Source organism: Podarcis pityusensis (genome assembly GCF_964106645.2).
Source record: "Podarcis pityusensis genome assembly, chromosome: 5".
Classification (NCBI taxonomy): domain Eukaryota; kingdom Metazoa; phylum Chordata; class Lepidosauria; order Squamata; family Lacertidae; genus Podarcis; species Podarcis pityusensis.
This window is the reverse complement of record NC_138032.1, coordinates 35,948,995-35,965,818: the sequence shown is the minus strand read 5'-3', so window position 1 is coordinate 35,965,818 and position 16,824 is coordinate 35,948,995. Positions and strand designations below refer to the sequence as shown.

At 43.5% G+C, this 16,824-nt stretch overlaps 2 protein-coding genes across 5 annotated transcripts; one reads left to right on the top strand and one right to left on the bottom strand.

Annotated features, from left to right (window-relative positions):
* Positions 1-5,709: 5,709 nt before the first annotated feature.
* Positions 5,710-11,908, bottom strand: FBXO45 (F-box protein 45). Its single transcript, XM_081007329.1, has 3 exons — positions 11,462-11,908; positions 10,202-10,558; positions 5,710-8,664 (listed from the first exon to the last, which is right to left on the bottom strand). The coding sequence occupies exons 1-3, from the start codon at positions 11,780-11,782 to the stop codon at positions 8,479-8,481; spliced, it is 864 nt and encodes a 287-aa protein (XP_080863455.1). The 5' UTR covers positions 11,783-11,908; the 3' UTR covers positions 5,710-8,478.
* Positions 11,511-16,715, top strand: WDR53 (WD repeat domain 53). Of its 4 annotated transcripts, none has more exons than XM_081007321.1 (3): positions 11,511-11,629; positions 13,792-14,282; positions 15,931-16,715. In XM_081007321.1, exons 2-3 carry the CDS (start codon positions 13,803-13,805, stop codon positions 16,504-16,506), a joined length of 1,056 nt encoding a protein of 351 aa, XP_080863447.1. In that variant the 5' UTR covers positions 11,511-11,629; positions 13,792-13,802; the 3' UTR covers positions 16,507-16,715. The 4 variants fall into 4 exon arrangements, with proteins under 4 accessions (XP_080863447.1, XP_080863446.1, XP_080863445.1 ...); XM_081007320.1 differs by lacking the exon at positions 11,511-11,629 and adding an exon at positions 11,987-12,096; XM_081007319.1 differs by lacking the exon at positions 11,511-11,629 and adding an exon at positions 12,066-12,204.
* The last annotated feature ends 109 nt before the right edge of the window (positions 16,716-16,824 follow it).

The following is a 16,824-nucleotide window of genomic DNA, read 5'->3' as shown; positions in this document are numbered from 1 at the left end:
GCCTTTCTTTTAAACAGGTATATAAATTTTGTCAAATAAATACCACACTGTGGAAGTGGTAAACTCACTTTCTACAACACTTTGAGAATTGTGCCTTCTTTAAGTACCATTTACAGAGTAGCTAAAGAGGGCTGTTCTGCCTGTGAGTTGCAATTGGAGATGGCCTGTTTTGAGTTCTCTAGTTGTTTCCTTAAAATTCATTTCAAAATGGTGGGGGATTAAGTCATACTACACATTCACGCAATTTTTTAAGGGAACTCATACTGCATCAGTTGCTGGAAACCACAGGAGGGGAGAGAGTGTTCTTGTGCTCAGGGGTTTCCCACAGGCATTTGGTTGGCCACTGAGAACAGGATGTTGAACAGGCCATTAGCCTGATCCAGCAGGCCCTCCTTATGTACATCAAGGTTTTTAAGACATCACACACAAAAATAGCATTGCTTCTGAGTGCATGTAGTTTTCCCTCTTTCAAAAACTATTCAGCCTCTCAAAAACAGTAGCACTTACTTCCCTAAAACAGAAACAATAATTTTGGTTCATGTTTGTTTTGCAATTAGAATCCTTGCAAGTTATTGACTGCCTGTGAAAAACTCCACCTCCTCCCTTGCCCACCAAAGCAAAGGAGTTACAGTAGTACCTCGGGTTACATACGCTTCAGGTTACATACGCTTCAGGTTACATATGCTTCAGGTTACAGACTCCGCTAACCCAGAAACAGTGCTTCAGGTTAAGAACTTTGCTTCAGGATGAGAACAGAAATCGTGCTCCAGCGGCACAGTGAAAGCAGGAGGCCCCATTAGCTAAAGCGGTGCTTCAGGTTAAGAACAGTTTCAGGACCTCCAAAACGGACCTCCAGAACGAATTAAGTACTTAACCCGAGGTACCACTGTAGTTTTATAGGTGGGCTGAGAAAAAATAGCCCATATCCTACTCAATGGAGCAGACTCAGAGTATGGACCCACCTGGGTTTGAGCAGCATATTAGACTTGTTTCCATCTGATTTTTTGCATCCTGCTGTCCCACATTCAATTGAATACCTGTTCAGCCAAACCACCCTCCCTCCCGGCTTGATGAAAAATATTAAAGCCATCTTGTGGAGTGTTATTACGGAGGCTTGCAACAACTACTCAGTGCTTGAAAGGTACTTTGCACATGCTCAGACGTTATTACTTCATGTTTCCAGAACTGAACCATAAGGCGATGAAGATACATTCTAACAAGTAAGCTCTGTACAAAACTTTGTGCTGCATTCTCATCTTCTAATAGGAGTGCTCTTGTTCAGCGTTCCGGTGGTCAGTAAGTAAGATCCTCTTGCAGCAGGTTTTTCCACCTGTTTCTGTTTTCCATTACCAACCACCTTTCAACTTTCTATCAGCACGCTCAGTCCTCAGGTGTTACCATGGCTTGTTATTTCTTTATAAAACAAATTATACCACTTTTTATTTACAAGTGTTTATATATCCGCTAACGAAAGATATACAATGCTGCTTAACATTTGAGGATATTTGGTTCCTCTGTACTATGCTTAAGGTTTCATTTGGCCTTCCTGCAGCAAACTGCTGTCCCCTGCTGTTAGGAAATTAGGGCTGCTTTCCTTCTTCTCAATATTCACACCCAAAACACATAGTGATTAGCTTTTCTTTCTTCTTCTTTTTACATAGCTGTTGTTAGCACATTTCTCTGGCAGAGGCACACACATTAAATTGCTCCCTTCCTTCCAGGAATTCACATCTTCCACCCTAATCCGAGTAGTTTACAAAGAATCACAATTACATAAACAATTTTAAAACATAAACCTTGGAAGCAGCACGATGTAAAAGAACAGTATAAAAAGTACTGTAAGTAACATTAACTCTTTGGGAAAAAAGGATAAATTGTTATTCACCTTCACAATTTCAAAAGCTCCAGATGACAAATGAGAGATCACTGGAGACATATTCTATATTTGTAAAACTTGTTTTACTTACAAATATACCACTAAAGCATATTGGAAGCAAACAGGCAAGCAGACACCACAGTTGACAGTCCTGTATCAGTTTTCCAAAGAAAGCATGTGGACTCCAATGATGCTCCAACCAACACACAGCTCTCTCTACCTTTCCAAGTTTTAGATGTTTCTCCCAGTGTTCATTTCTCCAAGTTGGGAATGTGGGAGAGAGTTGTTGGGTCTGCAGTGCCACAGCTCGCAGTGGTTCTCAACCTGTGGGTCCCCAGATGTTGTTGGACTACAACTCCCATCATCCCCGAGCTCTGGCCTTGCTAGCTAGGGGTGATGGGAGTGGTAGTCCCAAAACATCTGGGGACCCACAGGTTGAGAAAGGCTGGTTAGAGGCTCATGTAGGAGCAAGAGGCATCACACCTTCCCACTCAGGCCCTGATTCAGACAGGTGCTTCCATTTGCCTCCCCCTCCTTCTGAGTAGCCTCGGGGGCAGCTAGGCAAGTACAGCAGCAGTGGCTCTGAAACCAGGCTTCCTCAACCTCAGCCCTCCAGATGTTTTTGGCCTACAACTCCCATGATCCCTAGCTAGGAGGACCAGTGGTCAGGGATGCTGGGAATTGTAGTCTCAAAACATCTGGAGGGCTGAGGTTGAGGAAGGCTGCTCTGAAACTCTTGCCTGCCTCACTATGTACAGTGGTACCTCAGGTTACATACCCTTCATGTTACATACGCTTCAGGTTACATACTCCGCTAACCCAGAAATAGTGCTTCAGGTTAAGAACTTTGCTTCAGGTTGAGAACAGAAATCGTGCTCCGGTGGCGTGGCAGCAGCAGGAGGCCCCATTAGCTAAAGTGGTGCTTCAGGTTAAGAACAGTTTCAGGTTAAGTACAGACCTCCGGAATGAATTAAGTCCTTAACCCGAGGTACCACTGTATTCTGCTCCTGTGACCCTGGAAGAGATTGGGGGAGGGGGACTTTCAAAGTTAGCCAGAAGCCCAGGCAGCTCCAGTCATAGGCCAGGGATATCTGGATCAAATGGTTTTTCAGGGTCACTTGCAGTGTGGAAATCTACCAGAGGGTCCTGCTCCCCTTGCTCTTACCTCTGAGAAGACCTTGGGTACAATGTCTGGGCAGGCAGAACCCTGACACATTTACTGGAGGGTGTCATATTTCCAAACTGTGCTGGGTATTACATTCAAAACCAGAACAGAGATTCTCAGGCTGCCAGGTGCACATCTCCCGTCATTCACTTTCACTGAAACATTAATTTAATATAAAAACACAACACAAAGACTTTGTGTGCATACTTGCTAATACAGCCTTTTAACACTCCTACTGAATTGTACCTCTCTTGCACTGAAAGTAAAGAGAATGCACAAACATTATATAATCAACACTCCTAAGCATTTCCACTGTCAGGATATTCTAGTTCCATGAGGACAAGAACTTTCTCTCTTGGGTCTGTACAGTGCCTCTCATGTGACATATGAGGTAGCAGCTCCACCATGTAGAATTGTTTATAATTTTCCTACTTGTTGCCTAGCATAGACATTATTCTACAGCAAATTAAACGGACTTCCAGCATCATTTACACCTACTAGATTAGGCAGAACACTTTGAGCGAACTTCGTTTGTTATCAATAGACAAACCTCAGATGAAGCTGGACTCAGCTCAAATCTTAGTTAAACGCACATCAGTTCCAATTCTCTTCATGAGGCCTACTCCCCAATCTACTCTAGATTGCAGCATGCCTGCTTACTTCAGTGGAGATAGGGCTTCAATCCTATCAGCATTTGCGCTGTGGTCTAAACCACTGAGCCTAGGGCTTGCCGATCAGAAAGTCGGCAGCTCAAATCCCAGCGATGGGGTGAGCTTCTGTTGCTCGGTCCCAGCTCCTTCCAACCTAGCAGTTTGAAAGCACATCAAAGTGCAAATAGATAAACAGGTACCGCTCCGGCAGGAAGATAAACAGCGTTTCCATGCGCTGCTCTGGTTCGCCAGAAGCGGCTTAGTCATGCTGGCCACATGACCTGGAAGCTGTCTGCGAACAATGGCACCCTCGGCCTATAGAGAGAGATGAGCGCCGCAAACCCAGTCATCCGCGACTGGACCTAATGGTCAGGGGTACCTTTACCTTTACCTTTTAAGCCTTTGTGCCAGAGAGTCAGCTTCTCACAACAGAATGCAACTGTAATCCTTTTTGGCAATTTGCTGCCTGCTTATAATTTGAAGTTGCTGCTTTGTTTTGTTTTTAGACCTAACCTTAATCCACAATTGTTATACATATTACAGTTGGAATTTAATTCTCCTTTCCCTCTCTTGTTTTCATCATGGTCATCGCCCTCACGCAACATGGAATTAGAGAACCATCAGGAATAATGTAAACCTACACTAATACTGGGACGCAGGTGGCACTGTGGGTTAAACCACAGAAGGTCAGCGGTTTGAATCCCTGCGACGGGGTGAGCTCCCGTTGCTCGGTCCCTGCTGCTGCCAACCTAGCAATTCGAAAGCATGTCAAAGTGCAAGTAGATAAATAGGTACCGCTCTGGCGGGAAGGTAAATGGCATTTCCGTACGCTGCTCTGGTTCACCAGAAGTGGCTTAGTCATGCTGGCCACATGACCCGGAAGCTGTACGCCGGCTCCCTCAGCCAATAAAGCGAGATGAGCGCCGCAACCCCAGAGTCGGTCACAACTGGACCTAATGGTCAGAGGTCCCTTTACCTCTATCTTACACTAATACTTCTGTATAAGGACACTTGGAACCATTCTCCTAGTCCACTAGTGAAATGACGTACAAGCCACTCATATACATGAAAGGGAAAGCCCAGCAACCAGAGCATGATAGCTCTCTGCTCTTAAACTTCCATCACACAACAGTGCTTCTGCTGAAAGAACTCCAAGTGCTTCCTTTCAAGAGGAATCCTGTCCCTGTTGCATGTGGCAGCATATGGAGACTTGATCAGCTGTAGTCACCACATTATAGTCTCAGTTGATATTTCCTTTATGAATTACCATGTCTCACCATCCACCCACAGCTGAAGTCGCAAAGCAACTCATTTAGGATGTACAGTATTAATAATAGTAGTTCATTTTCCAAGCATGTACACTTTTACGACAGCAACAACTGCAGTTCCCATGTGCCCTCTGGAAGTATTCAAGTTTCATCTGAAGGCCACTTCACACACTGAATGTTTAAGGAATAATTTCAAGATGGTTTGTGTCTGCACCTAAAAATATAAAAAATCAATACAGGTGATGTATGTGTTATACCTATTAGGGAGCTGCAGTTTACTGGTGCATTCTACTGAGTGTGTTCTGTTGGGGAGACAGACAGGATTTGCATCTGTATAGTTTTGTGAAATAGCCCTGCCCAAGTAAGCTGTCTTCAGTTTCTGCTCCACCCCAGAATCTGAGGGCTGAGATCCAGTTAAACACTCCTCATAGACCTTGAACAAACTCCCAGACAGCCTGTCTCTGCAAAAATGCTGAGACATCGTACCCGTGTGAAATGTGTATTTTGCTACAAGGCTTCTACGAAAACAAAACAGGAAAACTAACACCACCATTTCCATCAGGGAGAGTTTACACATACAGTAGTCCAGCTTATCAAAGGGATTTACATATTTATCTCCAGGGAAAGTTCACAATTTGACATTAGTCAATCACATAAATATTGTAAAAAAATTCTGTATTCCAGTCAAACAGAAAATCACCCAGTACTAATAGGACTCAATTATAACACAGAATAATACAGAGTAGTATATTTATGTTTTAACAATTTATTTCAGTTGTTTGTACAGCTTGGAATTGGTCTTCAGATAATAAGTTAGAAGAGGTTTATATACATATTTGTCCCCTGTGCCCCAAGGAATTTTTGACCACTTGGCACAAGCAGAATGCTATGCCACATGTAAGGGTAAAGCGAGCAAGACATCCTGTATAAATGGAAGTAAAACCTAGCAAAAATTTCCCTGACACAGTTCTTAGGACCAGCTCTCTCTACTCAAAAGTCCATAAATAAGTGCAGAGGGTAATCCATCCAAGACTGCACAGAGAGACTATATTACTCTAACAAAAGCTTCTTTCCTTTTAGTTTAGCTCATGCCATAGAATCTTGTAGTGATATATTTTATAGCATAGTATACAGTCAACGTTTTCTGGAAGTGATACATCTTTCCAAAATCATTCATTTCTTCATAGTACCAGTGTTGAAATGATTCACTTGCTTAATTTTAGAAAGAGACCAGGAATGAACTTGTTAAGTGGCATACTACACATAGAACAAATATTTTAAAAACATTTATTCACACATGCAGACCTCAAATGCAGTTCTGCAGAATCTGAACATGGAAGGAAAGTGAAGTGAAGATCTAGGAAAGCCTGAACAGCTGAGAACATGCAACATAGACTCCTCCAGTACAGTCACTGCCCTCTTTTTTGAATCCACATTTTATCCCTCACACTTTCAGCCTCATAAAAGAGCCTCTTTCTGCCTAGTGTGATGCTAATCACAACAGTCCTGTGCCACCAACCAAAGAATACTAGCAGTCCCAAACCAATAATCAACTATAACTTCCTTCTGCAACTTCTACAAGAGGGGTTTGGAAACAATAGTAAAACAAGATGCATTAGTATGTCAAGATGGTAGGACAGGTAACATGATGGCTAAGCCTACAGCAAGAAGGCTAGGTTGCTGGGAAGGTCATAGCATGACCAATTTTTAAGTATTGAGGACCGATGGCACTACCAAAGATACTGGATTGCCACTTTAAACCTTGCATGCAGCAAGAATGTACTCTTCAGCCTATTAAAAAAAATAAAAACGTAGTGTTTAGCAGCTTTCCCTGGCTTTAACAAAAATAAGAATGCCTAAGGGAACTGTTCTCTTTTGCACATCTAAGGAACTATATGTCTGTGAGACAGCATAATTCTGATTATGATGTAAAGAATGTAAACAATACCTCATTTCCTCCCAAAGGCCACAATCCTACACATACTTACCTAGGAGTACATCCCACTGAACATAGTGGGGTTTGCTTCTGAGAAGAAGAAAAAATGCCCAGGACTGCACTGAAAGTGTTTTCCCACTCTACACCAAATAAATAGATGTCTAAGGCAGAACAAAATAGCATTTTAGTACCAAGAACCAGCCTGTGGACTTAGACGATTAAGACATACAAGCTGTGCAGGATATGGATGCCAAAGAATGGGGAAATGCAGTTGCTCCATCATCTGAAGGTGCTTTCTTTATGCACAACAAATTAGCTTTGTAAAACGTTTCTCAGCAATTAATATAAACAAAGGAAAGATTCCATAATTGTGGCAGAAATTTGATTCCTGTTTGAAGTTCAATTTATTTATGCTAAAGATTGAAATATGTTAAAATATTTTTCTATGCAATTTTAACATAGCATGTATTTAGGTAGTACTTTGGAAACCTATATTTTCAGAATATTTAGTTAAATATGCAATACATTTGGCAATAGACCAAAATGAAGGGTTGGGGTACTGCAGACCATAATGGGAACAACCCACCAAGCATGGCCACCCCACAACCACAATACAATTCTGATTAAAATGGGTAAAGAGCAGCAGTATTTGGTGGGCGGCTCATAGTTTGCAAGATTAATTTTAAGTCATACTTTAGAAGGTGGATTGAAAGACATATGGTCATTTGCAACACACACTCACATTTTAAGTAAAACAAAAACACTCACATTAGAAACTGACTTTATCCTTCCACCTGCACAGAATTTTCAGCTATCAAATCTAAAGCATTTTACAATAAACATTCATTGTTTCTTTTGTCACATGAGATGTTGTACAACAAAACAAAAGAAGTGCACTTGTATGTATGCTGTTCAACTGGACAGACACCAACACCTGATATGTAGTTGGGGGGGGGGTTTCCAATTAACAAAATTACATCCCAGGGAAAGCAACAGCAACCCTTTGTTTTGTTCTGGTTTTTAAAGTGTTCTGTACAAACTGTCTTTAAAACACACTTTAACATAACTGCACAATGTTTTGCTCTGGAGAAGTGCAATACATTGTACTCCTCATTACACTAAAAATACATTAAATAAAATCCAACCAATTTCAGTTACCTTTGGTAAAACACACTGGATCAAAGGCAGGAAGGAAACAAATAATTTTAAAAATGAAGTCTTTTTCACAGAACACACTGCTTACAGGTCTCAGTCAGCTTTCCTCAACCACTTCTATACAGGAGTCCCTTAAGTATGTACAGGATTCCATTCTGCCACCTTTGCGGTGAAATCTTATGCAACATGCATGTGGTTAGCTGCCCATTCAACCAACTGCAACCCCCTGAGAATTTTTCTGGTCCGGCAGAAAAAGGAAAGGTAAAACTCTCTTCCGTACAGCTGGCCTTTTGGATCGCAAATTTTGGTTTTCCTTGATCTTTCTTGGATACGCATCCACACACTTCACTCATGCTTCCCTATTAACCCACATGCAAGTTTCTCCATATTGTCAACTTGATGTTCATGTCCCAGTTAAAAACAAAATGTCATCCATCTAAAGGTTTTCCCAGATAAACTAACGTCACTTCAGTGTTTCCATAGACAGCAGACACTGCTGGATACAGACATGTCTTTGGCAGTCCTCGGAATGCAACCCCTAGAAACTCATAGCCTCGCTCAAAAGCCAAAGTCTTGTCTTCCATGTCCAGGATGACACGAATTCTCTCACCTATCTGTAAACAAAAATAAGACCGATTGAAGAAAAGAGATAATGAAAAAGACAAGACAAAGTGAAGGTAAACAGATGCTGAGACAAAATAACTTGGGGAGGGGATTATTTAAAACAATTAACATACAGAAAAGCCCTTTGAAGACATTTTCTGCTGATAAATGGTAAAGTTAAGATTCAGTCATGGGGCTTTGAACAACTACACTGGTTAAACAGATATTCTTCAATTTGATGCATGCCTTGCTGAATTCAACTTGGCTAATTCCCAAGCTAGGGAGGTTAGGGAGGAAGCCTTACCAGGGAGTAAGCCCCACTGAACAGATTGGGACATATTTCCAAGAAAATGTAAATAGAAGTGTGCCTAAAACAGAATGTGTCAGAGTTTACTATACAAAATTCTGGAATGTATAGCTCAGGGTGGTCCAACATGTGACCCATGAGACCTTTTTTGGTGGCCCTTGAGACCTTTTTTGGTGGCCCTTGCCCTTAGACCTGTTACTACTCTTTAGCGACTCTTCTGCCTTTCCTGTCCTGAAGAGCAAGAGCTGGTTGGTTGCTTCTCCCCTCAACAGCAAATGAGCACATGAGAGTATATGTGGTGGGGAGGGATGCTTGAAAACCCACCAATAAGGAGAAAGGGAGCTGGGTGCCAAATTTCCAGATGTTTGAGGTTGCACCTTTTGATTGGTGGACCAGCATGGCAACATGGAGAGGGAGGTGTGGCTTGCTGCTGGCGCCTCTTTGAAGGAACAATGATAGTGATGGTAGAGAGAAACAGAGCAGAGCCGCCAGGCTGGAGGGAGGCCGCCACACAGCCCAGGCTCAGGAGAGGCATGGTGTGCGGCCAGCCAGCAGGAGGGATGTGGTGGGGCCTCTCTGCCCAGGACTCTGAGACTGGTGGGCTGCCGCTTGCCATGGAAGCTTTGCTGCTGCCCTGTTTGACAGATGGGGAGAGGATGACTGCCTGCCAGGGACTGAAAGGGGTATGGCTACATTACCCTTGGGGGTCCCCTCCCAACTCTACAGATCCTTCCCCTCTCAGTCAACAACCGGCCTGAAGAGGCTGTGCGGGGGGTGGGGTGGGGAAGCAGGATAGATGGTGGTGGCTGTGGTGACTGGCTGGCAGGTGAGGAGGATGAGGCAGCTGTTGCCTGCCCTACCACCCCACCTTATGCTGTCTTCTTCTCCATGGGCTGCATTTATTTAATGGCTTCACAAGAGGCTCAAATCATTTTGACTAGAAGTCTTCTAAAATTATTTTATTTTGTCTTATATCCTACCTTTTTATCCTGACAGGGACTCAATCTATCTATTGTGTATTTAACTATATATATTCAATTAAATATATTAATTGCTTACATTAAATATATTAACTATACTGTGTACTCTTTAATTTACAATATGGAAATTTAATTCAGTGTGTGGGCCATGGGTTCTGTGTCAAAGTGCTCTTGAGGCGCACTTGGTCTAAGCGGTTGGACCGCCCTGGCATAGCTCTTCACAGATCCAACAGTCTTATATACATTCCAGGTTTCACTCACTTGATATTTGGGGGCATTGTTGCACTGGGGGAAGCTGCCATTGACCTCTCCATTATGTAACAAGTTATTGTCCACCAAATTCCAGCCCCAGCTCTGGTCATCACTGCCCAGGAGTGCCACATAGCCCTGACACTGCATGGGAGCTCGTTTTGTAGCAATCCCAATTACTGCCACTGTGCCAAGAGGGCCTTCCCACCAGACTTCCCAAGCATGACGGCCTTCACTGAAACCAATCTTGGTCCTTGCTCCATCTGTACTCTGTGCAATGGGATTCCGATGCAAAGTAAATCCATTCTTCTTAATGTAGACATTCCTAGAACAATCATTGGTGCTGAAAGCATGCTGAAAGGCGCGTACCTGGAACAGAAGGTATTTTTTTAAAAAGCAATGCTGGAGATAAGATTACTAAACTAGGCAAGGCAGCAGCAGCAACAACAACAACTCTACACACCTATTCTTAATAAGGTATGGTAAACTCAAATATATGTATAATTAACCCATCTGTAAAAGAATGCCACCCAGAGTAAGAACGCCTTGTGATTTCACAACCTTAGTCCTCACCACCTGCCCAGCTGGGCTAGTATTGGCTACCTGGCTCAACATAGAAAAACAGGCCTGCCAAGGTCTTTTGGAAACATCATTTCAACACCAGCTATTCCAGGCATGCTGGAGGAAGGCATCAACCCCCCAGGGGGGGGGGTCCTCAATCCAGCTCCGAAGACTGTGTCTTATTGAGCACTATACCTTTCTGCAGCTCCTGCCATGCAAAGCATCTGGGCCATAGGCAGCAGCTGCAAAGAGGAACCACATCTAAACAACATGTACTCAATGAGTGTTTCCACCAACACTGGTATGCATATATACATGTGCAATTGGGGGGGGGGGGAATGACGACAGATGCAGGTTGCATTTTACTGGAGCTAGGAAACAGCCCAGAATCGGTGCCAGAGTTCTGCCTTGGAACAAAGTAATCAGCAGCCAGCGCTTTTGAGCATGTGCGTTAGTGCCTCTCTTTCCCTCTCTCTCACAACACGGAACAATTTCCTCTCCTCCCCGCACATCTGGGTTTAAGAAGAAAGAGGTCCGGCTCACAAAACACAGGAGACGAGACCCCCGGCTCCTCCAGTATCTTATCTCGTGCAAGGGATGTAGGGGCAGAAAAAGGTACCCAGATTATATATACTATACATATTTCCTCCTGGGTTCCCTCGCGCGCGCAAAAAAGGAGGGTCGCTCCCTCCCGCGCGGGGCCATCCTGACCTTGCCCTTGTAGGTGGGCACGTTGCAGAGGATGTCGGTGCGCAGCGCCTCCTCCGCCAGGCTGCGAGCGGCCAGGCTCCGCCACACCTCGCTGTTCTCGTCGCCGTGCAGGACGCGGCACCACAGCTTGCACACCAGCGCGCAGCTCCGCAGCTCCCGCAGCTCCAGGTAGGAGAAGACGAACTCGAGCACCCGCCCGGGAAGCCGCCAGCCCCCCGCATTAGCAGCCGTAGAGGCGGCGGCGGCGGCAGCAGCAGCAGCAACAGCCACCGAGCTCGGCGCTCCTCCTCCTCCGCCTCCGCCGCCGGCAGCCGCCGCCATAGCCTCCGGGCGACCACCGAGTCCTCGCGTCCCGCGGCGCGCGCGCACGCCTCGCCAACCGACCGCCCCGGCCCAGGCAAAGGCGGTGCGAGGCCGCGAGCCCACCAGGCAGCCAACCGGCCAATCCGGCTCACGCCGTCAGCGAGGGAAGGGAGGGAGGCGGCGCAGCCGACGCTCGACGTCCTTCCCACCAGCTGCCGGCAAGTGCGGGCGGAAGTGAAAGCCTGTGTCTGAGCTGGGCCTGAGGAGGCGTCGGGGAAAGTGCTGTCTTTCCCCACCCTCCACTGCCTCTTCGGTTCGCGGTTGGAGGAGCGGTGAGACGAATCTAGGTTTCCTGCCGTGGGTCTCTCCGACTGCGGAGCTTTTATTCGCTTTTTGTTACTGCTATTGTGGCGGCGGTAGTTGAGAGCTAGGCCCTGAAGGTGAGCCGACCATGTTGGGTGAGGGCAGAGCTGTCAAGGGGGCTTCTCTAAATCCATGCGCGAAAACCTCACCTGTTAATGTAAAGAAGGGGGGGGGGTGATAATAGGATGACGTAATTTCTCTTCGCCGGAAGAGGACACTGTCGCATGGAGAGACGGCGGGACGGGTAAGCCTGTTTGAGGCAATTCGGTTATTTTTTGGCCTCCTCGATATTAAAATACAGCAATAGGGTGGCTTGGCTTGGCTTGAGGCTGTCACCCTACTGCGTATTTACTTGACAGTAAATCGGCCTGAAGTGGTGTACACGGGATTAGGGCTGGACTGTAAGGGCTGGACTGTAGGCGTGTTTCTGACTGGTTTGGTCCTCATAGCTATGAAGAATGCTCACCCATCTTCCTGTTTTCACGCCTTTTCTTTTCCTTCCCCCACCCTTCATCGAATGTTTCTCTAGTCCGGAGTATTGTTTGAAGCCGCTCTGCCCGTCTTTCCTTGTCAGTACTGGTCTGGGCTAGTCAAATGCCAACCACTTCTCTGCCTCCACTTTACACCCTTGTGATGATTAATGCTCGCCTGTTAATCCGTATAGAATAGCCCTAAGCATATTTATGAAGAAGTAATAATAATAATAATAATTTATTACATATACCCCATCCATCTGGCAGGGTTTCCCCAGCCACTCTGGGCGGCTCCCAACAGAATATTAAACAGAATAAAACTTCAAACATTAAAAACTTCCCTAAACAGGGCTGCCTTCAGATGTCTTCTAAAAGTTGGATAGTTGTTTATTTCCTTGACATCTGATGGGAGGGCATTCCACAGGGCGGGCGCCACCACCAAGAAGGCCCTCTGCCTCCTTCCCTGTAATCTCACTTCTTGCAGTGATGGAACCGCCAGAAGGCCATCGGCACTGGACCTGGGGGTGGAGACACTCCTTCAGGTATACTGGGTCATCTCCAGGGAGCTAAATACATACTAAGGAATACCATTTATTTTCAAAGACTTTCTTTCAAAGAACAGACATACTGAGCTTTGTTTTCCAAAATGTCATGCTAGGAACTTACTGTCAGTGATTTACTTTTCCTCGATCCTATTTTGCCATTCAGATTTCTGACTGCAGTTCTCTGTTAGTGCTATATGACCATAAGGTATATAGGCATATTCATCATGGGTACATTAGTAAACCAAACTGTTGCAGGCACCACTTATGCTTGGTTGTGGTGCCCATATCAGTGTATTCTGTTGACTACTGCAGAATGTTCCTTTCAATCCCTTATTTCAGTAGGAAAAGGCATCTGTGATTTCATGTGCACTAGCAGGTGCCATGTTGGCAAGCTTTGCTATAAACCAATTAATTGAGGAGAACAGAGGTGTATATTGCATGCCTAAACACATCGCCTCTCATTTAAACAAAATCAGACTGATACTTAAAGTTGTTTTGGTTCCAGGATTATAAATTATGTTTTCAAAGGTGGCATTAAAACATACATTCTGTCCATGCAATGAAGTGATGCATCCTGTGACTTTTGAGGAATTAGCTATACCAGAAACAACTTCTGTCTTGCTAATCAAGTGTTTGTGTTTTTCAGACTCTCCTACTATGGCGGAGAAGTGGGCCAATGTACACTCTTCTTCAATATTATGTTTGAACGTGAACAAAGATGGTCTGTTGGCTTCAGGAGCAGAAGGAGGGGAGCTAACCATCTGGAGTGAGGAAGGGACTCCATTAGAACACACACTTCTCCAGAAAGCTGATGATGTCACCAGTGTTGTGTTTTCTCCCACCTGTTCCAAAAGACTATATGCTTCTCATGGAGAGACTGTTAGCATTTTGGATACTAGATGTCTCAAAGAGCCAGTTGAACATTTCCATGTAAATGATGAAGAGATCAATTGTCTTTCAGTAAATGAAACAGATAATTTATTAGGTGCTGCAGATGATTCTGGAGTAATAAAGATAATTGATCTGGAAAGCAAGAAGTTAAGCCGCTGCCTTAGACGACACTCAAATATTTGTGCATCAGTTGTGTTTCGTCCTCAAAGACCTCAAAGCCTTCTTTCATGTGGTCTGGATATGAAGGTGATCAGCATAAAATGAAAGCTTCCTGTAGGGCACACACCAGCAATGATCTTTGATACATGTTTCTTTCCTCTCCTACTATATGTTAATTTGTCTATGAGCCTCCTGTGGCATTAGATGAAGTAATCCTCCTATATTTGTATTGATCAGGAATTAAGATAGTCCCTTGTTAAAGACAGTATGAGTGCCAGCCAGGGTAAAACAAGCAGGCAAGATAAAAAGGAATCATTCTTGTAAAGTTGGCTTCCAGGGAGCCCCAGTATCAATTAAATGGCTAAATCAAATGCTGAAGTAGTTTAACGGGAGGGCACATATTAAGTAATAAAGAATTCAACTGAGGGTGAGCAAAGTGCCCTTATGCTACTGAGTATAGACCAAATCCCAAATTATTGGGTTTTTATGCTATGTTGAGCCCTGGTATTTCTCTTTATAGAGATAGCCAGGTTCATCATCATAAATTTCTGCTGTGTGAGAAATTCTTAAAGTTAGTGTGGTGATTAAACTTCTTGATTATGCATGTAGGGAAGTAAAAATGCAACAATGTTATGGCTATACAGACTCAAATCGGATATTGTGTTTCCAATCTTCAGACAGTGATTTAGAGATTGGGAATGTGTTGCAGGCTGTCATGGTCCCTGCTTCCCTAGATTCCCCTCTCTTTTCCACAATTTGTGGTATTCATTATATTCAGATTCAGCAAACTAAGATTAGCACTCACAGGGCATCTCCTCCAAAACATGGTTTGAAGCAGGTTGGCACACAGTGTTTGGAGGCACATCTGGTAATGCTAAACTGTATTTTGTTAGATTCTGATAATTGTTTTAAACCATAGTTATCACAAGAAAGGAGATGAGAAATTTGCAGTTGAAGAAACGTGAGCCTGTGGCATATTCCCTATCTTCAAATTAATGACCTGAAATGTGATGGTTGATAAACCAGGGAGTCCTGCATCACACAAGCAATTTATGGTGCAATTTGAACCATGTCTACTCAGAAATAAGTTCTGTGGAATTCAAAGGGACTTACAGATAAGTGAGATAAGGACTGCAGTCTAGTTTGGTTTTTGCACAAGCCAATTCTATTTTAACCAACACCCATCTATAATCAGTATTAAACTACTTAAAACGAATAATGGTATACATCTTTCAGTTCTTAGTTTCTATAATGAGGCTTCTGATTTAAGAAAGAAATAATTTTTGCTCAGTTCTTGGTTACTGGTCATTGTAATTAATACAACATAGTGTTGTCACAGGAATGCTGATGAAGTTTTCACAGCTTAGATAATGCAACATTTTGAGAGCAACATTGTTTCTTTGGTACAAGGTAATTTGTTCAGCTTGGTAGATGGATATAATAAACAAATGTAGTAAAAGTACTCTTAAGAAATCTTTTGTGTAATTTGTTTAAAGCTTCTCAAAGCTTAACAGTGAAACATGCTACTATATAAATGATAGTAAACTGGTTTTTCCACTTGATTTATAGATGCAGGAAAGCATCACTTGGTGACAGCTACCTCAATTTATGACTCTGAGAATAGAACAATATAAAGGAAACTTAAAATTGTGTGCAAATAGCAACATGAACTCATTTAGTGTGTGCTGGTATATGCCCTATACAAAGAAATAATTCTGATTTGTTCTATTTGAAGGTTATGATGTGGAACTTGCAGAAAGCTCGCCCTCTGTGGATTGTGGACTTGCAAGAGGAGGAAGTCAATGAACATTCAACTGGTCAGCTTTTTAACCCTCCATTGGCCCATTCCTTGTCTGTTTCTGCTTGTGGCAATGTTTTTGGCTGTGGAGCTGAAGATGGTAAAATCAGAATATTTAGGGTAACAGGTACAAAGTTTGAGCAGGAGGCAGCATTTAAGGGCCACTCCTTAGCAGTGTCACAGATTTTCTTTCTACCAGAAGCCTACCGGTTCATTACAGGAGGAAATGATGGCAGAGTGTTGTTGTGGGATGTCAGCAATGAACTAGGAAAACAGAAGAGTCCAGTCAAATCCATCCATAGAAGGAGAACTAGGATGCCCAACACCACCAAGAAACTTGACAAAATAAATGCAGAGTGTTCAAATGAGCATGTGCCAATTTTACCAAAACTAACGATTGAACATGGAGAGAAGGTGAACTGGATTTCATGTGCAGAGATTAAAGGCTCTAGAAGAATACTGGTTGCTGATCAGAGTACCAGTATATCAGTCTATCCTATTGCTGAAGCTTAGACATGCCTTGGCCTAACCATTTGTTTGATACACCACCTTTATTACCCCCAATGTGTTTTAAACCAACTGCAGCTTTTCTGTATATTGCTAAAAATATTTATTTTAGCAGTGGATAAAGTTTAATTCATTGTATCAGTAATGGGATATCTTATGATAAACCAGGTATTAACTTGCTGATGAGTTTGAAATAAAATTCAGTTGTGAATGTGTGTATGTGTGAATAACTTTTTGACAGGAGGAAAAAATTGCATATTGGTACATGCTATTGTAAATTCCAATGCCATCAGAAGACTTTCAAAGTAACTTGTGCTTATGATT